This window comes from Lycorma delicatula, chromosome 12 (assembly GCF_047948215.1).
Source record: "Lycorma delicatula isolate Av1 chromosome 12, ASM4794821v1, whole genome shotgun sequence".
Classification (NCBI taxonomy): domain Eukaryota; kingdom Metazoa; phylum Arthropoda; class Insecta; order Hemiptera; family Fulgoridae; genus Lycorma; species Lycorma delicatula.
This window is the reverse complement of record NC_134466.1, coordinates 40,936,907-40,964,296: the sequence shown is the minus strand read 5'-3', so window position 1 is coordinate 40,964,296 and position 27,390 is coordinate 40,936,907. Positions and strand designations below refer to the sequence as shown.

The 27,390-nt window shown below is 30.5% G+C and overlaps 1 protein-coding gene across 3 annotated transcripts; it reads left to right on the top strand.

Annotated features, from left to right (window-relative positions):
* The first annotated feature begins 258 nt into the window (after positions 1-258).
* On the top strand, positions 259-27,180 carry LOC142332886 (quinone oxidoreductase-like protein 2). Of its 3 annotated transcripts, none has more exons than XM_075379576.1 (7): positions 261-626; positions 2,971-3,067; positions 6,694-6,896; positions 13,075-13,266; positions 24,860-25,041; positions 25,823-25,972; positions 26,823-27,180. In XM_075379576.1, the coding sequence occupies exons 1-7, from the start codon at positions 405-407 to the stop codon at positions 26,977-26,979; spliced, it is 1,203 nt and encodes a 400-aa protein (XP_075235691.1). In that variant the 5' UTR covers positions 261-404; the 3' UTR covers positions 26,980-27,180. The 3 variants fall into 3 exon arrangements, with proteins under 3 accessions (XP_075235692.1, XP_075235691.1, XP_075235693.1); XM_075379578.1 differs by having other exon boundaries at positions 268-416; XM_075379577.1 differs by lacking the exon at positions 13,075-13,266 and having other exon boundaries at positions 259-626.
* The last annotated feature ends 210 nt before the right edge of the window (positions 27,181-27,390 follow it).

Here is a 27,390-nt window from a genome sequence, read left to right as displayed (position 1 = left end):
AATCGGAGGGTTTAAACGTATCGGCTGTCCAAGAAGTCAACTATATCCTTATCATCTGGACTCTCTCTCATGTAGGGCAAAACACATCGACCGAAATATAACCACGTTACATTTATGGTTATTTTGACGTGCCGTTGTTTTTGCTAGATACATCGACAGCTTTTTTCATCAGTACAATCGTTTAACAACCCAGTAATTACTTGTAGCATACTACTTCAGTAACTATCGATATACTGATCTGTTTTTCGTTCACCTTAACCTCCAATTATCGATATAGATTATTTTTGCGTTAGAAGTATTGTCATTTATATGCAGTGATGTCCTTTTATATTATTTCTCGTTAGAATTATTTTGACGAGTAGTAAGTGTTGAGAGGTTAATGTAAAAAATAATTAAATGCAAAGATGTCATTGCCGGTCAGTTATTTAATCAATGTTACTAGAAATATAGGATGTAGTTTACTAGAATATTCGGTGTTGAGAACGTTAAAATTCAAACGTTCTCCGTATTCAGTACATTATAATAATATTCGATCGAAATCTACATATAAAGCTGCTGTTTTAAAAGAACATAATAAATCGTTACAGATTGAAGAATTTAAACAAGTTCCTTTGAAAAAGAATCAGGTAGGTTAGTAAGTTTTACTCGGATCAATTCTTTTTCCTCACGATCTTTGATTTTATCCGTTGGTTTAAGATTATTTTTCTTCTGTGAGCTAATTTTTTACGTAAAAGTAAATTAAAGTTGAAATTGTGATTAACTACTTGTAATACTTTATTTAACTACAAGTAATTTCTTTTGTTATGTATTAAAATTATGACATTTTGCAAATCAACTTAAATAAACAGGTCACATTCTAGGACATCAAACAAATAAATTTTACACAAACCACACAAAAGCCAAGATGTCAATATACTTACTGTATGAAATTTACAACTACAGTTAATTGCTGAATTTAATATATTAAATTAAACTTTATTACATACTTTTTAAGATTACAACTTCATTTATAGTTTTTAAGATTACGATTTGAAGGAAATGGTGTTGGGAGTAGTGCTACTAAACTTTTTTATTTCAGATTTTAGATAATAGATATCTGCCTTACAGCTTTAACATTTAGTTTATTATAAAAGAAAAAAATTATGTGTATGACAGAAAAGAAAGTAGAATTTTTCTGTATATCATGTGGACCATATATAAACTGTGGTGACATTCATGACAGGACATTAAGTTGACACAATTTTCAACACATGATGACCACTCTTATGTATTTTATACACTTTACATAACAATTTTACTTATGATAACGAAGTTTTAGTTCTATTAAGAATAATATAAAAAAATTAAGTTCCTGAAGATTGAATTCATTTCCAAAAGCGTTTGAACACATAAAGAGATTTGTTGGTAAGTGGGTTTTATATTTTAATTATTATTGTGTTATCATATCAATGGGCCATATCTTTAATTAGTATACACAATTTATAACCTAATTATGTTTGTTACTGTTTATAATCTCCTTCATGCCATTAAACTATTTGATATTATAATATATTAATCTAAAACAAAAATTAACAATAAAGGAACATTTGTTTTAAGTTAAAAAATTATAAAAACATGCATAACTAACCTTAAAAATCATGTTTAAGAAATTTGAAAACATCTGTCCGAGGCAGTGTGTCTGGCTTCTGCTAGTGCTCATAACCTTTGTAAAGCCATGTTTTATTGCTTTTGGTAGGTTTGGATTTATGATTTATAGTCCGGATTGCATCAATGAAACATGAATTTGGCCAGATAGCTTAATTAATGAAGCTTTTGTTTACCATTACTAGGCACATTTGCTGGAATTTCACAACATTTTATTTCTATCATTTGCATATGAACTCCAGTGTCTAAATTGACAAAGTTTCCCAACTGGTTAACTGTTAGCTGGTTGTAACAACATTAGAATTGATAAGATCACCAACATTATATCTTTTTTACAGTTAGTAAAAAATATATACTTTTTACTGCTGTGCTAAATACCTCCAAAGATCCAGTTACCATCAGTCAGCTACCTCTTATCACAAAAGAAAGTAAATTGTAATTTGATTTTGTGTAATTTTATGAAAATAAAATTAACATATTTGCTTATTTTCTTTTGTTATGATGGATTTTTATGAAATAATGTCATCATCCATCATTTACCTCTATATTTTCTGTAATATATTTTAGCTCCATCTGTTTTTGCAGTTACAACTACACCATAAATCACTAAAGACTCCTGTGATAGAGAGTACACACAAACTTCACGAAAGTATAAATTCCAGCCCACACTTATATGGGAAGATATACCAATATCTTTACATAAGAAATCTTGATGTGGTTGTTTTATTGTAATAAAAAATGCAAAAAATCAACAAACTTGTGTTTCAGTTAAATTATGATGAAAAACCAAGTTTCTTTTATGAGTTTGTTTTGTCATATTGCTTTGTAACATTTTTCGGGTTAGAATCAATGATATTAATTCTATTGTGTCAACAAAACATCTCTTTTCTTAATTTAATTTCTGCAATATGGATATTTCTTAGAGTATGGTAAAACATTGTGCTCACTAGAAAGCCACACAAGGATTCACTATCTGCCAATAAAACAGTAAACTGTATTAATATAATCTTGCATCCACTTTATGAAAAAGCCTGATATCTGGACATGACCAAGTAATTCCAACTAAAATGTAACTGAATTACATGATCCTTGAACTTTGACCTTCAGATTTTCAATAAGTGTGTTATTACCTGACATTAATAATCTATTCAATCCTATACCTTTCTGTTCTTGACACCTCTTTCCTTATCAGTTGTAGACCATTTCACAGAATTTATCTCAATATCAAAGAATTTAAGAAGTTGGGGGAGATTAGTAAACAATTACCACTGCATTAATATTGTTAAGCTTTGTTACAATATCACTTTATTATATTTTCAATTTCAGGTGCGTATTGAAACCCATGCATGTGCACTCAATGCATCAGATCTTCTAATGTGTCAAGGAATTAGCAGGATACAACCAAATTTACCTTTTGTACCAGGTACATATTCTATTATATTGTGGTTTTTACTATACAGCTACCGATTCTGTTTATTGTCTTTCAATAAGAACGTCAAATATACAGTTCCAAACATACTGAAATGAATCTTAAAGGCATATTACTGAGTTCCTTAAGTTTTAATCTGATGGTTGTACTTAAGAGCGAAGTCACTTCCAAGAACAGTACCGATACCCTCAAGAATAGAAAGCATTCCACAACAGAATTACACAGGAAAAAAATGAAAAGCGAAGCAGTTTGCCATAGTTTCCTGACTGAGTTGAATATATTGTTACATGTAATTTGAGTCATCTTTATTACTTTAGATTCACACTTTTATTTTCATCTTTTATGACCCATAGGATCACTTTAGTCAATCCTTTATCCAAGTCTCTTTGAAGGGACTGCTCAGGCCTTGTAGTCCTACCAGTACTTTTTCATATGTTCTGATATCTGTGCTCTTTCTGGTGTTGAAAATGCTCGTGTTGTGAGTTTCTTTCTTGTGAGTGTGAAGCGAGTGTTTTTGTCCTTGATTTTTTGTTTAATTCTATCTTGTCTGTGGTATCTTCTGGTGTAAGGCCAGTTTCCTTCAGATCCTCTCGTATTTCTCTGATCCATCTGCATCCGGCCTTGGTGATTTTTGAGTCATGATTGTATCATACCACTGTTTCAAAGGTCTCAAATCTTGCGTTCTCATGATTTGTCCAAACAATCCTGGTCTGCTCTTACATATAGTATCAGTGAATGGGTTCTAACTTTTTGTACACAACAAAGCTGTGTACATCACAAATCTATCATTGCCATCTTCCTGGTACTTTTTGTTGATGCAGGTTCTTCCAGTTCTTCTTTTGATTATCTGGAGTACTTTGTCATTGATTGTTCATTCACGTGGAAGAGTGTTTCTGTTGCATTTATGGCTTTGGTTTTATAACTGTGTTATAGTGTCTTATTTTTGTGTTTATGGGTAGACATTTTTACAGTAGGTGTACCAGGTTAATTTTTGTGCTTTAGCTAGTTTGTTCTTGTTTGTATTCAGGATTTTTCGTTTAGGTTGTTTGTTATTATTTCCTATTTGAATTGGGTTACTATTTACTTTAATTATATTTAATAATTTCTGTCTTTTCGAATGATATTTTGAGACCAATTTTATTTGCAATGTTTTGATATTCTAATATCTGTATTTTAGCTTTGTTGAAGTCGGTTGCTAGAAGTGCCAAGTCATCAGCAAAACCAAGGCAGTTTGTTTTGATTTTTTGGCATATTTTTATTTTTGTGGGGGATTTTTTGAACCATTACCTCTTTACCATTTCCATAGTGCCATTGAATAGTAGCGGTAAGAGTCCATCGCTTTGGTGCAGTTCTGTTTTATTCTCAAATTGTTCTGGGAGTTTGCCTTTGAATTTCACTTTTGACTTGGTGTTTATGAGGATCAGTTTTATCATATTTATTAATATGGGATGAAGTCTGAGGTGTCTCAATTTTTAATAGGATTCTCTGTGGATGAATTGAATGCTGTCTTGAAGTCTACAATTGTTATTCCCATGTCTCTGCTTCTTTTTTTGTTGTAATCTATTTAGCTTGAAACTCATGATCTGGTCTGGACTGCTTCTCCAGGATCTGAAACCTCCTGGATCTGGTATTCTTCTAGTTCTTTCTCAAGTTGTAAACCAATCCTGTTGAGGATGATTCTTGAAAGTATTTCGTTTGTTGTACGAAGGAGTTAGATGTTAATGTCTGTTTGGTTCAGACATTAACATCTGTACAATTTTTATGTAGTTGGATGAGGCTTGTTGTCCACTGTTCTGGTAGTTCCTTGATCCAGATGTTGACAGGCTTTTGATGAAAGTAAGATTTTTGCTGATCTTCCTGCATGTTTCCAGATCCCTACAAAGCTCTGATCTTCTCCTGCTGCTTTGTAATTCTTCATCTCACCCAATGCTTAGTAGGGTTGATGTTTTTCGGTGTAGAGCACCTCGACATCATTGTCATTCTGGTGTCGAGGTTTATGAGTTACATCAGTTCTTCACAATTTAGGAGTTTCTTGAAATATTTAGCTAGGATCTCCACATTGTCTTTATTATTATGAGCCAAATTATAGTTTTTATCTTTCATTAGTAGGGTTGGGAGTTCATATTTTTGAAGGTTTTGTGGTAGTCTCTTGACTGCATTATTGTTGAATTCTTCTATTGATTTCAGTGTGTCATTATGTTGTGATTTTATTTTCCTTAGGGTTCAGGTGGTTTCTTTGCTGTTTTACTAGATTTTGGAAGGATATTTTGATTTTTGGAATTGTTATATTCATGCTTGATGTCTCTCCATTGTTTCGCCGCGTTCGCTGTTGCCCCATTGATGATTTTTATGTGGTTTTATTGAGGCCAACTCTTCTGTAATGTGTTTAAGGTTGTTGTCTAGGTCTTTAAATTTATCCTTGATTGTTTGTTTTTTGGTTCACCCTACTTATATTAATAAAAAAAATTTTTTTTTACTTTTGATCAAACTTTAATTGTACACTAACTTAATTTAATTCTTTAATACCATTTCCCTGATTTTTATTTTTTCCTACCTCATAAAGTTTATATAAATAAATAAATAAATTTTCAGTATCCATTTCGTAAACATTGTCGAATCATTAAGTTATTTAGCTGTGATATTCTGTATTGGCAGGTTTGGTCAGTGGGGTAACCCACCCAAGGTCAAAGTCTGCACTGCATTATCAGTACTCTAGTCTGTTAGCAGTCAGTTTTGTAAGTTATGGTGACCTGTTCTGATACTTATCCATTCTGTGGAGAGAGGTAGGGTTGAGGTTAAAGTTAGAAAGTTAAGATCATCATTAAATCTAAGAGTTAAGGTGAGAGTTTTGTGGAAAGAAGGATAAACCGTAAACTAATCTTAATAGTTGTCATAATCTGTATTTGAATCAGCCATTGAAGATGACTGATGGTGCTTTTCGTAAGGTGATCATCTGTCGTAGACATGACGAATACCATGGAACATGTGTAGTGTAGTCTCTCTCTGTAATGGCTATATTTTGTTAAAACATAAATTCGTCCATTGTCCAAGTGATGGTATTATATATTGCCATATTTAGTTAATTTATCCCTGTCCTTTCCACAGAAGAAACTGTAACTTTAATCTAACTCTAATCTTAATCTTAACCTTATCTCTAACCTCTTACCCAGAAGGATTAGTATCAGAACTGGTTGCTAATTCTTTAAATTAATTGCTAATTGACTGGAGTACTGATAATGTTGTGGGGATTTTGACCTTGTACAGTCAAACTCTTCAAACCTGTTTTCTGACATTTAAATATTGTGTTCTGATCCCTTAATTACTGCCTATAGAACCATGACCTATGTTAAATAAAGTTAATGTTTGAAAATGAAAATGTAAATTACATTTAGAACTGAAGTAATGTTTAGCAGTAAAAGTTTTCATCTGTGTAGAATTAATTATTGATTAAAATTTGGTAGGCGTAGTATGTTGATGATAAATAGTATATTCAGTCCTGAAGAAGACAATGAAAGATAATTTTATTTTTCACTTTCCTTAGTAGACACATTCTACATTTATTTTATGTTATATTGGAATGATATGAAGTAGTTTGTTTGTAAACTGTTTTTGAATTTCAGGTTATGAAATAGCTGGTGAAGTATTAGAAGTAAATATTGGTGATAAAAGTCAGAAGAAAAAAGATGAAGTTAAAAAACGTGAAAATAAGGATGATGAAGACGACGATGATGATATATTTCCATTAGCTGTTGGTGATCGTGTCATCGGTTTAAATAGAGAACGTCTTGGAGGGTTTGGAGAACAAACTGTTATTGATCTCAAGGTATTCTTTTATCTGTACCAAACCTCCTTTACTCCTAAATAGAAAATAGTAATTCTTAATCCAAAAATTATAAATTTTCAATAATTTTTACACATTTTTATATTTTAAAATAAAAGAATACTATATTGATAAAATTTCATACTTCTGCACTTCAAGAAAGCCATTAGTGAACAACTGCACTTTTCCTGTTAGGCCAGTCAAGTTATACAATATATATTTTTTTTATTTCTATAATTTTAAGCTTTCTTTGTTTCTTTATGATTAAATAATTCCTTTTATTTGAACACAATAACCAAAATTGTGAATTCCTTTTTTTAATTTTTATGTAAAGATATTTATTTCTACTTTTATGATATAGTTAAAATAAATATTTAAAAAAAACTGATTATTTCTATACTTGTGGAGGGCTTTGAAAGTTGAGCAGTGGGCTATATAGTTGACCTATTGATTTGTGTTCTTGAAAAATGATAAAATTTTTTTTTCTTTTTAGGGGCCTGTACTCAAGGGAAAGTATTCAGCTAAAATTAATTTTTAAGAAAATTATTCCTAAGTGATGATAATAAATTTAATGTAAGAATTTTTTTAAATTGTTAAAAAAAATTAGAGCTGTAATTTTAAATAAACTAATGTAATTTTGTAGTAAGGGGTGAACATTTTTTACTAATCTTTTTTTCAAGAAATACAGAAATACTTAAGGGTAAGGGCTATCAAAAAACTATGATTTTTACATTTCAAATGCAATTGGTAACTTGGGAGATAGATTTAACTTTAAAATAACTTTTTTAAAAATTAAAAAAAAAAAATTGTAATTGTTATTTTTGCTCATTGAGTGGATGGGCAAAAAACATGCCCATCCAAAAAACATGTGTGGTTCAAAGGCTATTGATGTAGAAATTATAGATTGAAAAAACTCCCATTAATGCATTTTCTGAAGCAAAACATAAATAAAAAAAGAAAAATGCATAGTCTTTTTTGGGAAGGAGTGAATATTAAATAAAACTTTTTGGTAATTTGTTATCTTGATTAAAAAAACTTAAACCTCTTTAAGAAAATTTTTTGCTCAAGTGCTCCAGTAAAGAAAAATTTGAAATTCTATTTTGGCTAAACATTCCCATTCCTTTCTTTCAATTTTTGCAAAAATTTATCTTTATACTTGAAAGCAATTTTGCTAAATTTCCGCACATCTCCAGTGGTCTGCAATGTATCCACTCATCATTCCAGTGATAGCTCCGATTAAAATTACGTAGTAACTTCTCACACAACTCCCCAGTCCTGCAATACTGATCAAGGCTATTTTGCTCCAATACTCCGGTTGCCTGCTCTGCAGGCTCCTATCCTTTGCATTTTATTTCTTTTGTACTAAATTATGTGTTCATAACATGATGCATTATATTTGGCCTGTTTAGAAATGACACAGCTATAAACCTTATTTGCTGTAATAAACAAAATTTTTATTACTTTAGAAATGTATGTAGTGTGAGCCACTATTTATGCCCTCAAGAGATTTGTTAGGATAAACATCGTTTAATAAATTTCATCTTTACTGACATTAATTTTTGTTTTTCTTATACTACATAAAATTCTCATTTGTTTGTAAATAAAGAGTATAGTAGTTTGCTATTTTGACATTCTTAACTTGTGAGTAATCAAAGTGTGAATAATATACTTTGGTAAATAATCTACAAGGGTGTGTTTTTTCTTATTAAAAAAATTATTATAAGTAAAAATGTGCTTTAGTATTATTAGAGATAGAGTATATATGTCTCCTAGCAAGTATAATTTTGTTTGTGTATTTTTAAATTTTATTTTTTTATTTGTATACCCGATTTTATTATTAATATTTTGAAAATAATAATTTAATGTTTTTGTTAAGTCACCTACAACATTAGAAAGTTCTAAATACCTACATAAAATTAAAAAATTGTATATTTATTTTAAATTTATATTACTTGTTTGTATATTGTTAAACTTGATTTTTTTACCCACGGTGAAACAGAGTCAGTATATATGTTTGGGGTAAGAGGATTGTGTGTATGTGTGTGCGTTGCACATGTCACCATTTTCCTCAAAACCTACTGGACTAATTTTGATTTTTGCATTACATAGGTATAACCTTGTTGCATGCATTATATAGGTACTACCTCAGAGCAGGTTCTTCGATTATTTTTATGGTTATAAGCTGTCAGGGGGCGCTGCAATAGATATGTTTCTTCAAAACGGCTTTGTTGGTTTTTAAAATTTCTTATTTTATATCACTTGTTATTTGTATTCCTGATTTTATTCATATTTTAAAAATAATTTAATGATTTTGTTAAGCTACCTAGAACATTAAAAATTTCAAAATACCTACATATCAGGCATTGAGTCACTGAGGGAGGGGCCGATAATTTGTATTTCGATTTCTCTGTTTTTATTCTTACTAAATTTTTGTATGACTCATTGGCCAAAAACATTGTATATTTATTTTAAATTTATATTACTTGTGCGTATATATTTAAACTTGATTTTTTATTTGTATACCTGATTTTGTTATTCATATTTTATAAACCACCTGTAACATTAAAAAGCTCATTTGTTATAAGTATATCCCAATTTTTCATTCCAAAACCTGTTTTAAGCAGCTGTCATTAATAATTTTATTTTAGTAACATATAACAGCTGTTCTTCTTTTTAAAATAGAAATATCAAATTAAAAGGATTGATCATTTTAAAATAACGCGATTAAAAAATGATTAAATGACTGAAGTTTAAATCAGGCATTTATCACCAGTTGTGCTCTGTGTTGCAAAAATAAATAAGAGTTGTACAGCTTAATTAATTTAATTAAATAAACAGTGGGAGAGAATTTTAATATTGGCTTGGAATGCATGACACAGGAGCTGACAAGATGATAAATGATCAATAAAATTAGAGCCTATTATCAGAACGCTGCGGTCTGCAATGCTGGACTTGGATTGCTAAAACTTAATACATTCTTTTCCCTTGAAGGTAGTACCTGTCTACCAACTTTGAAGAAAATCTGTTAACGGGATCCATAGTTATAAGACCAAATACAGGTGAAAATGCATTTGTGCATTGTGTAGATATACGTACTTACGCACAAATGTCTCTTTTTCTTTTCCTGTTTAGCCTCCGGTAACTACCGTTCAGATAATACTTCAGAGGATGAATGAGGATGATATGTATGAGTGTAAATGAAGTGTAGTCTTGTACAGTCTCAGTTCGACCATTTCTGAGATGTGTGGTTAATTGAAACCCAACCACCAAAGAACACCGGTATCCACGATCTAGTATTCAAGTCCGTGTAAAAATAACTGGCTTTACTAGGACTTGAACGCTGGAACCCTCGACTTCCAAATCAGCTGATTTGGGAAGACGGGTTCACCACTAGACCAACCCGGTGGCTCTACGCACAAATGTCTGTCTGACAAAATACATTTTTTGGACTTGGGAGTATTGGAATAAAGTTGTTTTAAAAATATCTCCTTTAGGCACAAACTTAAAAAATACAATTTTGTTTTTTTTTCAATCTGTATACTTTCCCATTATTGCTTATAGCGGAGTATGTATCACTAGTCAGAAAAGTAAAAATCTCATAGATAGCAAAGTATTCACCGGTGGATAAACCTTGCCACATAAATACCAATGACACATTTCTAATGGTCTCTACACCAGAAGCAGTGTTAAAGTTATCATCCACAGTGCATAACTAGTGAAGAAGAATTAGTCAGGTTTAAAGGAAAAGGGTGAATAATAATATGAAAGGGATGGTCATTTACCCAAAAAAGAACTTTAAATCAAGGCAAATAACCCCATCCAAAGAAGACTCCTGCAGTAAATATATTACCATATTACCCAACATCCACTGGCAAAATTAAAAGAAAAATTATTTTATATTTTAAACCAATAAATTCTTTTTTTTTAATTTGTAATTTTAATTTATGTATTAATCATTGATTTTAAACAGTTTTAATAATAAAGAAAATTGCTGATCTTCATGGTAGAGTCTCTGTATTTCACGTGGGGGGGGGGGGGGGGTCCCAGGTTCAAATCCCAGTTGTGGATAGCATTTTCATACTTTACAAAATTCCATTTCCATATTTCCACATACAAGCTGCAAGTTCTGTGTTCTGTGGTTGTGTGGTTTTTGATCAATTTAATTCATCAAGCAAAAACAAAAGTCGTCCTTAGTTCAACAGGAAAGGAAAAGTCAATCAGTATTAATTAATTAATAATTTTCAAGTTTCCTGTTTGAATTTATTCTGAAATTAAGATTAATGAATATAATATATAAATTCATTAGACAATAAAGGATGACCTACATGCATACATGCACGCTAATAGATGCTTATTTAATATTATGCAATTGATTTTCAAAGAAATTAATGCAGAAAATTGAAAAATTAGTTCCCATTTAAACATGTTAAAACCTAAAATAAATATGCAAAAAAAACAGATATAACTTGAAATTTTAATTTACCAAATTACTTATTGAAATTCCCAATATCTGTATAAATACTATGTCATCTCAAAGTATAATTGTTCAAGTCTATATTAAGAGGATAAATGTAATATTTACTTAATTTTTATCTTTGAAATAGTTATTTGATATATCTAAGGTTTCTATAATTTTTTTAGTTATATTTATATGCATTATTTGTAATCTATTTGGTAAGGTTTGCATTTTTCATTTAATTGTTTTTGTTGTCTGTATTGTATTCTCTAGTTCTGACACTGAATGAGTAGATAGGTCATTCATTAATACTACATAATTTGATGTGAAGTCAGGTTATACAGATATTTGTTATGTTTCTTTTACGTTTTTAACTTAAGGCATAGTTTATTAATACTCTTATTCATACGAAGGACATTCAGTAATTAATGAGACAAATTGATATAGAGAAAAAATGATTTATTCAATGACAATGAAACTTACACTACTTTTCAACATAGTCTCCAGCAATATCCTGTCCCACTGTTCTGTGAGCTTTCTGATTCCTGCAGCATAGAAATCTTTACCTTGCTGTTTGAAATATTCATGTACCGCTTTTTTACCGCTTCACTGAAGTCGTACTTCTTGCCGCATAAAGATTTTTTTGGGGTCAAACAAATGAAAATTGGATGGGGGAGGTCTGGGCTATAAGGAGGATTTGACAACACCTACCAACCCAACTCTCCAGTGTTTCTACCGTTCTCTAAGTGACGTGGGCGCATCCATGTCATGCAAGAAAATCACACCTTTGAGAGTGCTTTGATGTTTTCGCCTTATCATTTGTCTCATTTTCTATTGGATTATTTCAAAATAGCATTCATTATTCATGATATATTGTTCTTCTAAATAGTCACTAAAAATTGGGTCTTGTGAATCCCAGAAAATTGTCAGCATCACTTTACCGGCTGAGGCATGAGTTTCGAATTTTTTTTGGTGAGCAAATCCATATGTTTCCACTCAAGACTTTGCTGTTTGGATTCGGGATCAAAATGGTATATCCATTTTTCTTACATAGAAAGTCTTTTATGTAGCTGGAGACTATGTTACCTTCCACTTCAAACCGTTCTTTGAGCTCTGAACAAATACGAATCTGGGTGTCTTTATTTATGAGCTTAAGTCAACTGTTTTTGAATCCATCTCGATCACGTTTTTCAATAATTCAGTAATCATGAATGATTAAATGCACAGTTTCAACACTAATATTATACAAACTAGCTATTTGGGAAATTTTGATTCCCCTATCTTTGCGAATAAGATCATTTATGTGATTTTGCAGTACATTAGTCAAAACTTCAACTGGTCTTCTAGAACGATGGATATCAGTCACACTTGTAATGCCCAAATAAACTATTTTACATGTTACTGCATATTAAACACTTTTCACTATACTGTTTTAGCATTCTTGATTAAATTTCTCCCGGTTTCACAACTTCTGATAGAAAAAAAATCATCATTGAACGTTGCTCTTCCAGTGTACATGTTTCAGGTGGAGCTGACATTCTGATATCAACAAAAGAGGTTATGTTATGATTAATTATGATTGAACAGCTGACTAAATGTGTTCCCAAAATTGCCAGCTTAACCCTCAAAAAGTCTCATTGTCATTGAATGTACCATTTTTTCTCTACATTGTTTGTCTTGTTAAGAACTTCCCTCATATTATCTGTAAATTATTTTTTATTTTAGGATGTATGGCGACTGCCATCTTCATTAGATTATAAAACAGCTGTTGCTCTGGTAGACACATATGCATTAGCATTACTTGGTTTATTCAGAAGAGCTCAGATTCGTAATACTGATTATGTTTTGGTAACAGCTGGTGCAGGCGGCTTGGGTGTTGCTGCTGTTGATATTGCAGCTAATGTTTATAAATCAAAGGTGAGCTCATTTTGATTATTTAAGATTGTCATTTTTAACATCTTTTGTTAAAATGTCATTTTTTGGCTAGTCTTCTTGTCAGTTAAATTGTGTATTTACTTTTGAGTTAATATTTTATTTTAAATTACAAATTATGAAATGAATTCTTAATTGTATTATATTAAAATGAACGTTAACTCAAATTATTTTTTACATACCTCACAGATGTTCAATGTAAACCTTTGTAGATCATGATATTCTACTTTATCACATTGTGTGTGTGAGAATATCACTATTGATTAGTGTTCCAGTAGTAATGATTTCAAATTTCCATGAGGTCAGCAGGGAGTGGAGTTACAAAAACAATGTTCTTCTTGAATCCCAAAAGAAAAATTTATATAATACTAAATCTGGTGATCAAAGCATCTGCTAATAATGTATCTCATTATTTGTGTTCTGTCCATCCAATCAAAAGTTGTAAGAAATATTCGTAGAGATTCTGTCTTTATGGTAATAGAATGAACAGCTGTCTTGTAAATAGATGAAATTGATCAGTCTGAGCTGCTGTTTTCTACCATGTGTTGTTATGGAGAAGGAGGATGTTTTGAATCAGTTGCCGGCATTGTTTGTTGCAATAAGTAGCCCTGACATCATCCAACAACTGAGATAGTAGTATGCTGAATTTATTGTCCTTCGTTTGTGCAGGAATCGATCAGCAGTACACTTTTTAAGTTTCAAACATAGTTGTCAGAACTTTCCAGCTGACAAGCATTTCTTAGCTTTGACTGGTGTCCCTTCCCACTTTTCCATCAGTCTATACTTGTTCTCTTGCTTTCTGGGGGGCAGTGGTGGACTTACGTTTCGTTGCAGGTCACAGTTCAGTCCAAAAAATGCCTCTTCTTCCTTAAAGTGATTCAGAAGTCACTGAAAGATGTCTTTCTGGACATTTCTCTGTGCCTCAGTGAGAAGATGTGGAACCCACCTCATTGATACTGCAGTTGGCAATTCAGCATTTACGAATGAAAGGGTCATTTCCAACGTGTTTTCTGTTGAATGCCAAGTAAACCATCATATTAATGATGAACATCATGTGATTTCAGCATTGCCAGGATCTAGTACAAGGTGAATTTCATGTCACAGTGGTTTGTCAAAAAAACAAAGTGTGGTACATCCTTTGAAAAGAAAATCTGGTACTTGTGCAGTAACCGGCATGCATATTATTTTATATAATTTTAGTATTATTATGTATTTTATATTCTTCTAATGCTACTCGTAAAAGTAATTTAAAAAAAAAATGTTTAATTAAAGAGTTTATAAAATAATCATTTCATACTGAATCATTCGGGCCAGAAAATTGATATTACTTTCAGTATTTCTCCAAACAGTGCATTTTTTGGAAGTTTTGAAACATGAATTCAGCTCGGTAGGATTCCAAGTGTTGTTGAGCGGTACCCCAGTGTTTTTTGTTCCTCCACTTAGCTGAAACCCATATTCTTTCAATATGCTATGTATGTGATCCTGTGTCTGGGTCGATGAAATTATAATTATGGTTTACTTGTAAATGTGTGTAACCGGTCACCTCTTCTTCATCACACTGAAAACCACACCTACAGTTTGATACAACGATCAATCCTAATTCAACTTTTTCTGTAATAATTCCCAGGAATGTTTTTGCATAATGATCAGGAACTTTGATAATGAACATTTGGTTTAGTTCTTTGCAAAAAATCATTGTTGTAGAAGAATCCTGCCTGCATTATTTTTGTGTTGTGTAAATAGACTTTCATCAATCTCCACAACTACCATCATTAGCATATATTTCTTTTATGGACATATTCCAGTCGACGCACTGCATTGACTTATGTTCAATTGTTGATTTCAGAAGTCTGCTGAAGTCAGTTCCTTGCACCATAAGTGAATCGTATAACAGTAACTTTTTTTCATGTTTAGCTTCTGGGAATCACCATTAAGTCTTTAGAGGATGAATGAGGAGGATATGTATGAGTGTAAGTGAAATGTTGTCTTGTACAGTCTCAGTTCTACCATTTCTAAATTGTATGGTTAATTGAAATCTAACCACCAAAGAACATCAATACCCATGATCTATATTCAAATCCGTATAAAAGTAGCTGCCTTTACTAGGATTTGAACATTGGAACTCTTGACTTTGAAATCAGCTGATTTGTGAAGACCTGTTTACCACTAGACCAACCCGATGGGTTGTATAACAACTGTCAGAAACCTACTACCCTCCAGCCAATTTTCAACATGAAATTACTTAGTTTTATTACAAGTTCTTTTGTTACATTTCTACTTCACACCTTTAAAATATTATTTCATGTCGTGATCCTGTCTACATTTTCGAGAGTGTAACACTACTCCATATTCCTGTAACAACTGTACCGCTGCCCTTTCAGTATGTGGTAGCTGCCATAAATTTATTACTTGTACGTCTTGTTACAATGGAAGAAAACTGAATTACAAAAACACGACAGCTTAATAAAGTAAATAAATTTTTAAAAAATATACAATAACAGGCAGATAATGATAATAAAGTAACTTTGATAACAGCATGCACAACAAAAATAATGCGTAACAATAATGTATAATAGCTGTATATGTAACAAAAATATGCAGTTCATAAGGTTTTTCAATAAAAACCTTACGGGAGATGCTTATGTTCATTTCTTGAAAAATAATTTGCCTGCTCTTTTGAAGGATGTACTTTTACAAACTAGATTGTAAATAATTTTCTAGCACGATGGTGCAACGCCACAATTTCCTTTAGTAGCTAAAAATCATTTACATTGTGATTTTTTAAACTGGATAGGACGTGGTGGACCAATTGATAGGCCACCATGATCACCTGACTTAATGCCACTAGATTACTTCATTTCAGGCCATATGAAAACAATAGTATACTGACAAAGTGTTAATACTAATGAAGAGTTGCTCGTTAAAATATGAAATGCTGTTGAATTTATACAAAACAATCCTGAGATGATAAGGAAACCACCGGAAATATTTTATGACAGGCATATTTTACGCCAGCCCGGAGGACCAAAATCATCGATTCTTCAAAATTGCCGATGATAATTCTTCAGAATTTTCAAATTATATCCGAGGTTGTAGATTATTTCTGTGGTCGGAGGACCAGAATTTTTAGAAACTGATCCAAATTTTGTTTATAACACCTGAGGAAGAAAGTACTATGTACTGAAACAGCTGTCATGATTTTTTTAAAATAAATTTGTGAAATCAAATAACATATTTTGTTTGTTTTCTTTTGTGACTCATAATTGTATAAATTTGTTATTATTAATTGTTGCATAAATTAATCCAGTTAATAAAACTAGGCAGATAACTAGAAGAGTGGAGAACGTTACCGATTAGCTATTACATGATGCTGGATTCTAGATTAAAATCTACCTAAAGATACAGTTTTTTAATTGAATTTGAATGCCTATAACTATATATGCATATGAGCAGATTATGTTGAACAATAACAAAAAAGAAATGTATAATTCTATAATCAGTAATATGACAACAGCAAAGAGATATTTTACACTTAGATACATAATTTACTTTAAATTAAAATAATTGAATATTTATACATTAAATTTACAAATTAATACTTAAAAAATGTTTTCAGGTTTCAATTAAAAATAAGTAAAACAATTGGTAAATTAATTTAATGTGATGATGACAATCTAAAGTCATACTCTTACAAATTCCAAAGATATTCTTTTCATTTATAAATGTAATTTATATATATATTACTGCCCTAACACAAATGAAACACTTGTTATTTTGATAATTAAATCATTGATATTCACTTGTCTTTTAAATAAAAGAGTATTCCTACAAACTCTGATAATTAGCTTCCAAAGTGGTCTCCTAAAGTTTAACCTAAGGATAACATGTAAATTTATAAATTTAGGCATATCAAAAGCCTTTCTACCATGCATACATATGATCTTCATGTATGTGTATGGGTGACATGTACATTGTGAAAGAGGGAATTTCCAATAGTTACTGTAATTGAGTTTTGTTATTCTGTTACCATTTATCATTTTATTATTTTTTTTTTTTTGTTTTGCTATGTTAAGAATAATGTTTATTAGATACAGAAAGAATAATATGATGTTCTGTCTACTTTTATATGTTTTGCTTCAATAAAAAACCAATTTTTAAAAGTTTTTATTTACTTTTTATTGGTTGTATCTACATTAATTTTCTCAGAATTAAATTCTCTATAAATTGTGTTAATTAAATTTTTTGCAGTTATTAATCAAACAAAGCTATTCTACAAACCTAAAAAAAAATATTGTTTTTTGACACCAAATTTTTTTGTTTTATGTTAACTATCTTAAAAAATAATTGGAGTTATTACAGCTCTGGGACCTGTTTTGTCCCATTTCCCAGCTCAAGTAACAGTAGGGATTCCTTTTATAAGAAGAGCTGAAATCCAGGCAAAGTCTTTAGCCGCTAGCTGTAACTCAAAAACAAAGCATTTCCAGAGATCTGTGTTTATATGAACTTTTTCATTATTTTTACTAATAGAACATGTCCTGAAAGTTTCTCTCTTTCTTTATGGGATGCTGTACATCAGAGAAGTCAGTTAATAAAAGCCCTTGCTGACTCATTAATTCTCCCATTTTCCAAATAGCTAAAAAATTAAACAGTTGAAAAAAATTATTAAGAAAAGCAAGTGAAAATTATGAACTTAAGTAGATTAATAACCCTTAAGCATTAAAATAAAAAAGCGTGTTAAGACTAGAATAATTAGAAATGTGGGTGATCCTTTTAGGTAGTAAATTACTATAGCGGTCTCTTTCTTAACAGACTTTTGATGGTACCAGGTCATGGTTGGATTACAAAAAATCTGGTTAATATAATGGTAACTCACCTGTGACTCTTTAGAAAAAAGAATTAATTAAATTTGTAGCGAAAACCCACTTCATATCACCAAATTTAGCACATATTACAAAACTGGATAAATATTATATAGTGTATAAGCTGAGTAAATAAATAAACAGTTACGAACCCAGCGCATAACAAAATGAGTTTAAGATCTTACTCTTACAAAAATAAAATGTTGTCAGTAAACATGAATGACATTACCTTAATTATGCAAACAATTCAGAAAACAAGGCGTAATTTTTTTGCCCATTGGTTAAAAGTTAAAAAAATTTAACTTTTTAATTTTGAATGAATTATGTACTATATATTACAATTTTAGCCTAAACATTTTACTTTACTGTTCAGTTATGGTACAAACAGGTTACTTTGTACTGAATGTGGTGATTACAGGAGAATGTTAAAAATCAGATGGGTGGATAAAGTGACAAATGTATAGGTGTTGCGGAAAATTGATGAAGAAAGAAGCATTTGGAAAAGTATAGTTAAAAGATGAGACAGACTAATAGGCCACATATTAAGGCATCCTGGAATAGTCGCTTTAATATTGAAGGAACAGGTAGAAGGAAAAAATTGTGCAGGCAGGCACCAACAGGATGTAGAGGGTATACTGAAATGAAATGACTAGCACTAGATAGAGAATCTTGGAGAGTTGCATCAAACCAGTCAAATGACTGAAGACAAAAAAAAATTATACTGAACACTTAAAAAGGTTAAAACCTTCTTTTATGAGAAAAAGTGTAATTTTTTTTGTTTTATGTAACTCTTATGTTTGTCTGCTGCATAATCACTACATCTTTTCAGATTAAAAACATCTACTAGAGTTCAGATTTGCTATTGTTCAACATTTCAATATCATTTAATAATATTATATATTTTGTTTAGAGCATCTTTTCTTTCCACTTGAGAAATTTTTCTTTCTTGATCATCATCAGATTCATCCTCACTTTCATTATCCTCTTTATTATTCTTTGCTGCAGTAATAATTTCATCATCATAGTCATCCGTTTCTTTCTCCAGATTTTCTTCATTTAACAATTCAACTATTTTTTGTTCCTCAACAGCTTTGCTCCCAGGTTGTCTCACTATTGGTCTCAGGGCTGTCTCAGGGCTATTCATCTTCCTCAGGGCTGGTGTTATATTATTTGTGACAACCACTGGCTAAAAGTTTCACTGTGTAATGTCAAAAATTGCATTCCATATGATTTTGACTTTTATCATGTAAATAATGTTCTTGATCATTTTTTTAAAAATAATGTATTATATCAGTGTTAATGTCATCATTAGTATTTTGAAAATTGTAGTTGGTAACTTTTTTCATATAGTTTTTGTAAAAAATGATACAAAAAGCTTTTTACTTTGGAATCAGTAATATCTTGGTCTAAGAATACCTTGATCCATCAGTTGTATTAACATTGTAACATTTGGTGGCAAGAACATAGCTTTAATTTCATTATGTTTGAAGGAATCACTGATAGATGACTTGGAGCATCTACTTGACTGGAGCATCTTATGACTTGGACCTCTACTGTAAATTTTTTTGATTTCAGAACTGTTTTCACTTTCTGAATAAATTCAGTATCAAATCAATCTTGAAGTAAAAAATTGCAAAAAAATTGAGTTCAATAATAAGTAGGTAGAGGTGATAGAATATTTTTAAAGTTCTTAGGCTCTACAGATCTTTGTGTGACAAAAAGTGGTAATTTATGTAATCCTGAATCATTTGAACAAACATCAATACTAATTCTGTCTTTAGATAACTTATGACCTGATGCATTTAGTTTTGCTCTTCTAGCAAGTCTGTCAAAGCCATTCTGTAATTCAGGCCTGCTTATTGTCTATTATAAATCCGATCTGCCACTATGTTTTCATCAGTTATGATTTTTATGAACTAATTAGAAAAATTAGTAGCAGCCAATGGACCAGCTGATAACTTTTCTCTATAAATCCATAAAATGTGTTTACTCGTGTTGTCTTTACCATTTCATTTACCACCAATCACTACCCAAGGAATTCATATATATTTCATATATTAATATCAACAAGAAGATAGGGAGGAGCGTGGAGTATTTCAAGATGCATAGCAATAGAATCATTGTAATAAGGATAAAATCAAAACCTAAACCGACAACGATTGTTAACGTCTATATGCCTACAAGCGCCCATGATGATGATGAGGTATAGTGTGTATACGAAGAGATTGATGAAGCAGTTAAACACGTAAAAGGAGATGAAAATTTAATAATAGTTGGAGATTGGAATGCAAGCATTGGAAAAGGAAAGGAAGGAAATATAGTGGGTGAATACGAGCTGGGCAAAAGGAATGAAAGAGGGGACCGACTTATAGAGTTTTGCACGAAGTATAATTTAGTAATTGCCAACACTCAATTTAAAAATCATAACAGAAGAATATACACTTGAAAAAAGCCAGGCGATACTGCAAGGTATCAGATAGATTATATCATGGTTAAGCAAAGATTTAGAAATCAACTCGTTGACTGCAAAACTTACCCTGGAGCAGACGTTGATAGCGACCATAATTTGGTGATAATGAAATGTAGATTGGGGTTTAAAAACCTGAAGAAAAGGTGTCAGATGAATTGGTGGAATTTAAAGAAGCTTGAGGAAGAGGAGGTAAAGAAGATTTTTGAGGACATCGCAAGAGGTCTGAGTAAAAAAGATAAGGTAGAAAATGTAGAAGAAGAATGGGAGAATGTTAAAAAGGAAATTCTTAAATCAGCAGAAGCAAACTTAGGCGGAATAAAGAGAACTGGTAGAAAACCTTGGGTTTCAGACGATATATTGCAGCTGATGGATGAACGTAGAAAATATAAGATTGCTAGTGATGAAGAAAGTAAAAGGAACTATCGGCAATTAAGAAATGCTATAAACAGGAAGTGCAAACTGGCGAAAGAAGAGTGGATTAAAGAAAGGTGTTCAGAAGTGGAAAGAGAAATGAACATTGGTAAAATAGATGGAGCATACAGGAAAGTTAAGGAAAATTTTGGGGTACATAAATTAAAATCTAATAATGTGTTAAACAAAGATGGTACACCAATATATAATACGAAAGGTAAAGTCGATAGATGGGTGGAATATATTGAAGAGTTATACGGAGGAAATGAATTAGAAAATGGTGTTATAGAGGAAGAAGAGGAAGTTGAGGAGGATGAAATGGGAGAAACAATACTGAGATCTGAATTTAAGAGAGCATTAAAAGATTTAAATGACAGAAAGGCTCCTGGAATAGACGGAATACCTGTAGAATTACTGCGCAGTGCAGGTGAGGAAGCGATTGATAGATTATACAAACTGGTGTGTAATATTTATGAAAAAGGGGAATTTCCATCAGATTTCAAAAAAGTGTTATAGTCATGATACCAAAGAAAGCAGGGGCAGATAAATGTGAAGAATACAGAACAATTAGTTTAACTAGTCATGCATCAAAAATCTTAAATAGAATTCTATACAGAAGAATTGAGAGGAGAGTGGAAGAAGTGTTAGGAGAAGACCAATTTGGTTTCAGGAAAGTATAGGGACAAGGGAAGCAATTTTAGGCTTCAGATTAATAGTAGAAGGAAGATTAAAGAAAAACAAACCAACATACTTGGCGTTTATAGACCTAGAAAAGGCATTCGATAACGTAGACTGGAATAAAATGTTCAGCATTTTAAAAATATTAGGGTTCAAATACAGAGATAGAAGAACAATTGCTAACATGTACAGGAACCAAACAGCAACAGTAACAATTAAAGAACATAAGAAAGAAGCCGTAATAAGAAAGGGAGTCCGACAAGGATGTTCCCTATCTCAGCTACTTTTTAATCTTTACATGGAACTAGCAGTTAATGATGTTAAAGAACAATTTAGATTCGGAGTAACAGTACAAGGTGAAAAGATAAAGATGCTACGATTTGCTGATGATATAGTAATTCTAGCCGAGAGTAAAAAGGATTTAGAAGAAACAATGAACGGCATAGATGAAGTCCTATGCAAGAACTATCGCATGAAAATAAACAAGAACAAAACAAAAGTAGTAGAAATAACAAAGATGGACCACTGAATGTGAAAATAGGAGGAGAAAAGATTATGGAGGCAGAAGAATTTTGTTATTTGGGAAGTAGAATTACTAAAGATGGACGAAGCAGGAGCGATATAAAATGCCGAATAGCACAAGCTAAATGAGCCTTCAGTCAGAAATATAATTTGTTTACATCAAAAATTAATTTAAATGTCAGGAAAAGATTTTTGAAAGTGTATGTTTGGAGTGTCTTTATATGGAAGTGAAACTTGGACAATCGGAGTATCTGAGAAGAAAAGATTAGAAGCTTTTGAAATGCGGTGGTATAGGAGAATGTTAAAAATCAGATGGGTGGATAAAGTGACAAATGAAGAGGTATTGCGGCAAATAGATGAAGAAAGAAGCATTTGGAAAAATATAGTTAAGATTAGAGACAGACTTATAGGCCATATACTAAGGCATCCTGGAATAGTCGCTTTGATATTGGAAGGGCAGGTAGAAGGAAAAATTAGTGTAGGCAGGCCACGTTTGTAATATGTAAAACAAATTGTTAGGGATGTAGGATGTAGAGGGTATACTGAAATGAAACCACTAGCACTAGATAGGGAATCTTGGAGAGCTGCATCAAACCAGTCAAATGACTGAAGACAAAAAAAATATATTAATATCGTAGAAATTCATATAGAAATACCAGAAATGAAAAATTTATATGTTAATACCATTAAGTGAGTGATGTAAATGTTGCTGAATTATTGGGCCACTCAAAGGTATACCTTTATGTCTTTGTTGAACAAACCGCTATCTAAAGTTTCTAAGTTTGGTTTCCTCAATGTAAGTTTGTCACTGGAACAATAAGACTTGATTCCATTTTATTCCCGACCCTTTACTGTAGTTTCCCTGACCTCAAAGTCAAGCAAAATTTTTTTAACCAACCCGTTTTTTAAATTTTTTTCTCTAATGATGCATTTTCTTTTATCACCCATATTTCCATTATGAATTGTAATTTAAATTTAACACATGGAAGCTTAAAATGTTTCAATTTAGCTATAAATTGAACTATGATTTTTTTGAAAATGCTGTTAACTGCACAATGTTTATAAAAAAATTGATGGAAGTTAATGAAAAGTGGTAAGTGATTGCTTGTTGTTTTATGCTATGTTGATATAAGTGGGTGATACTATCAGACGTGACTAATTGCCAAGCATGAATAATATTCACTCTACATCATTTTCAAGACTCCAGCTTTAATCAAAATACTTCTGTACAATACATTATTATATATAAAATCTTTACTATGCTTAACCACATACTGTATTATCGTATTTTATTACGTATAATAATAAAATATTATATACGTACATGGTACATTAATGTTTATTAATAGAAAATTGTTAATAAAATATTTCATTAGGTATTCAATTTTTCCTTACTCTTGTGAAAGAATCTATTAATGGATTGGTTGATTCAGACAACGTTCATTGAGAGGCCATTGTACTAAGAATATGTTTTTCCTTACGTATTTATAAGTAGGTGAAACGGGAGTGCAAACTGATTTTTCAAACCCACTTTATATCATTTTGTTTTATTTTTTATTTCATTTTGGTACAATAAATTTGTCAGATGTTTTTACTTTGTTGGTATTCAAAGTAACATTTACTGTTACGCTTATTAATTTTCCTTAAAACCATACCTTAGAGGGTTAAATGGAACTGAAATTGTGTTCTCTAATCTCCATTCAATTTGTGAACTTGTCATATAACTGGCTGTAAAAGTAACAACAACAGTATAAAAAAGATTTCCTTCTAATTATCCCTGTCGTATGTACATTAGTAAGTCATTGAAATGAAATAAAAAATTCTGTAATAGATAGTAATGTATAATTTAAAAAAAAAAATTAATATTTCCTTTCAAATTATCTGTATAAAGACTAGATAAAGGGGGTTTTCATTTATATTTTATATTTTGTAAGTGAAGGAAACATTTAATTATATCATGTGAAGGACAAAACATTTAACTTGAGGTACCCAATCATACATTCCATTCATAGTTCTCAAATTTATTTGACTGCAAATTAAAGTATTTCAATTTGCAGTTACAAAATGTTTCTTGAGTTTTTGAGGAAAGAAAACAAGTAAATTTCTACATTTGGCTGTACAAAAAATACTTCAGCTTGTTTCTTGTTATATGTTGATACTTTCTTGTTTGTATAAATATTATTTATGCCAACACAAGTTTGGAGTTACTGGAAGCATATTTCTATATATATATATATATATATATATAGAAATTATATAGAAATATGTAATGGAAATAAATCAAATGAATCATTTTTAAGTTTCATTAATTTCAATTTTTTTTAAATTTTTTTATGAATTTATGACTTATAGTGAACATTAATTAATTTCCAAATAATATTTTAGTTATTTACTAATGGTTTTCTTCTCAAAACTAAATTATGAAATCACGTGTTTGCAAAGTATGTACTTATGTAAAACTTGAACATTTTTTTTTTAAAGTTTCATCTGGTTTATAAAATTGTATAAATTACTTTGCCCTAAAATTGTTTTGTAAAGTTGCTACCTTGTGCTACAATAGTAAATTTGGCATTGTGTTAGACAAATGATAAAGAAAAATGAAATATTTTCATTTGTGTATGTATTTTTTTTTTTATAGGTTATTGCTGCTTGTAATGCAGAAAGTTGTACAGAGGAGTTAAGAAGTAAAGGTGCATGGTCTGCTTTGAAATATACTGACAAGAAACTTAGAGAAAGAGTACAAGAAATTAGTGGTAGGCATGGAGCAGATATTGTATTTGAAACAGTTGGTGGGGATTTATTTGAGAGTGCAATTCACAGGTATTATAATTATTTTTCTGTATTTCTTAGTGCAGTGTGTGTGTGTGTATGTATGTGTGTGTGTGCGTGCGTGTGTGCATGCGCACCCATATATATATATATATATTTCTTCAATCAAATCATTCATTTGGCATCTGAAAGCTTACATTGTTATTTAGGAACTTAACCCTCTCATAATTAGAGTTAGATTAACCGGTAGACAAATGTCTACTGGTTAAACAAATGTCATTATTGTCAACTGCTACAATGTCTTTAATTAAAATACCATCTTTTCAAATATGATCTGTTGGTTCATCATTTCATACATTGTAAATTTATAAATATAGAATTTTTAAATGTATTCATTTTTTATTATTGTTACAAATTTACTAAATTTCAAAATTGTTTTTACAATCAGTAATATTATGCTTATATTGCAACAGATGGTCAGCCACATTAGACACACCTCTGTTTCTGTTTGTGTTTTATGTTCCATAAACCTTTTTTTGAAAGAATTATTAGTTTTACCGAAAATAATTTTACTACATTTAATTATATATGTATGTACAGCTTTAAAAATCATTTGATTTGGTATGTATATATATATATATACATAAAAGTATATACCAAATGTAATGCTTCACTCCAGTATTACATTCTTATGCGGTAATATTGGCATGTTTGTTATGGTAATAACAAACAAAAGAATACCTGTTTCACGGATTCAGCTGCCTGTTTTATTGCATCAAATTATTATTTTGTAATGTAAACACATTCATTCATTTTGGTTAATATTTTACAGTGTTGCTCCTGAGGGTAAAGTGATTATTGGTGGATTTGCTTCGCAACGTATACCAGATTTACAAATGTCTGAATTGTTGACTTTGCCTTCATTTAGTTTAATTGGAGTTTCTTTACGTAATTATCGTGAAACTAATTATAAAATTTATAGGTAAGTAAGTTTAAGGATAGCTTATTTAAGTATAAAAAATTAACCTTCTGTATTATGAAAGAGATTCTTTTGTAATGTATTGTTTTAAGTAAGGTAAAGGTAAATAAACTTTTCCTTTTTTGAAACGGCCTTATAATATTTATCTGTTTGCTAAAACATGATAAAAGATGTCTGTAACTTTGTATGATATTAAAAAATAAAAACATTACTGATTGAAAAATCAACATTTATTGATTTAACAGCATTTAAATAGGAAAATCTCCATTACTTAATTAATTTTACAATGCTGTTCTTATAATCCTTTGTAGTGCCTAGAATATGCTTTCCTCTTGCTACAGTAAACATTGCACTATGCTACTTAAAATTTTGTCACAACACTGGTAAGATTGCATTCCGTGATAGTCATAACATGTTATTTGCTTTGCATTTCATTTATAATTACCTTTAGATGTAGTAATTTTTTTATAGTAATATTCACGGATTTATTTTTAGTTGTTGCTGTTGGTACTAGAGGTATCTGCAAACATAAAAGTTTATATGATATAAACTTGTACTGAAGAGCTGTTCAACATAAAGTTGAATCCTTCTACATAATACAAATTAATTGGATAAATGTATCGAGATTCAGCTAATTTAGTTAAAGAAGAATGTTGCATGTAATAAGGATACATTACATAGTAGTTTTAACTGTTTTAATCGTGCTCTAATAAACATTAATATTTATTTATAAAATAAATCAAGATAAACACAAACAGAACACTGTTTGATTATTATTTGATGCAATAACTTCATTAAATGCAATAGAATTTTTAATGTAATAATAATTTTTTTGTTTTGTTCTGTTCAACAGGCAAATAGTGAGCGATGTTTTGGCTTTACATGAACAAGGTCTGATTAATCCATTAATATCAAAAACCTTTGAATTAAGGGAGGTTAATGATGCATTATTTTATGTTAAAGAGGCTGATCTTATTGGTAAATTGGTTTTACAGGTCAAAAATAATTAAGACCAATCAATAAATTCATGTGTAAATTTATTTGATTTAGTTTTAATTTTATTTATTTAGTTAATTATATTTAGAAGTGTAATCAAAGAAAATGTACGTAAACTGTTATTTTTTATTGTTCATTTTTCAGCAAATTATATTTGAATAACTTATGTAAAAATGATAAAATTGCTGTTATTTTTAATTAAAACATGTACAGTATTTTGTTTAGTATCTTTTTTTAAGAGTATCATTACGCAACAGTTGGAGTATATTTGGTTGAAAACTAACTTACATGGTCATTTTTTATAGTAGTGTATGTTATTTTAATTTTTGTATTGCCAAATTTTATGATTTCCTTAAATTCTTTAATCAATATCATTAAGCAATACTGGAATAAGTTAAGCGAGTGCAAAAGATTTTCTACAGTGA

Bases quoted from the DNA above. Each gene is read 5' to 3' on its own strand.
- LOC142332886 (XM_075379576.1), top strand. From the start codon at position 405: ATGTCATTGCCGGTCAGTTATTTAATCAATGTTACTAGAAATATAGGA. The intron at 13,267-24,859 runs GTGAGCTCATTT...TTTTTTTTATAG, and splicing joins CTAATGTTTATAAATCAAAG to GTTATTGCTGCTTGTAATGC. The intron at 25,973-26,822 runs GTAAGTAAGTTT...TCTGTTCAACAG, and splicing joins ACTAATTATAAAATTTATAG to GCAAATAGTGAGCGATGTTT.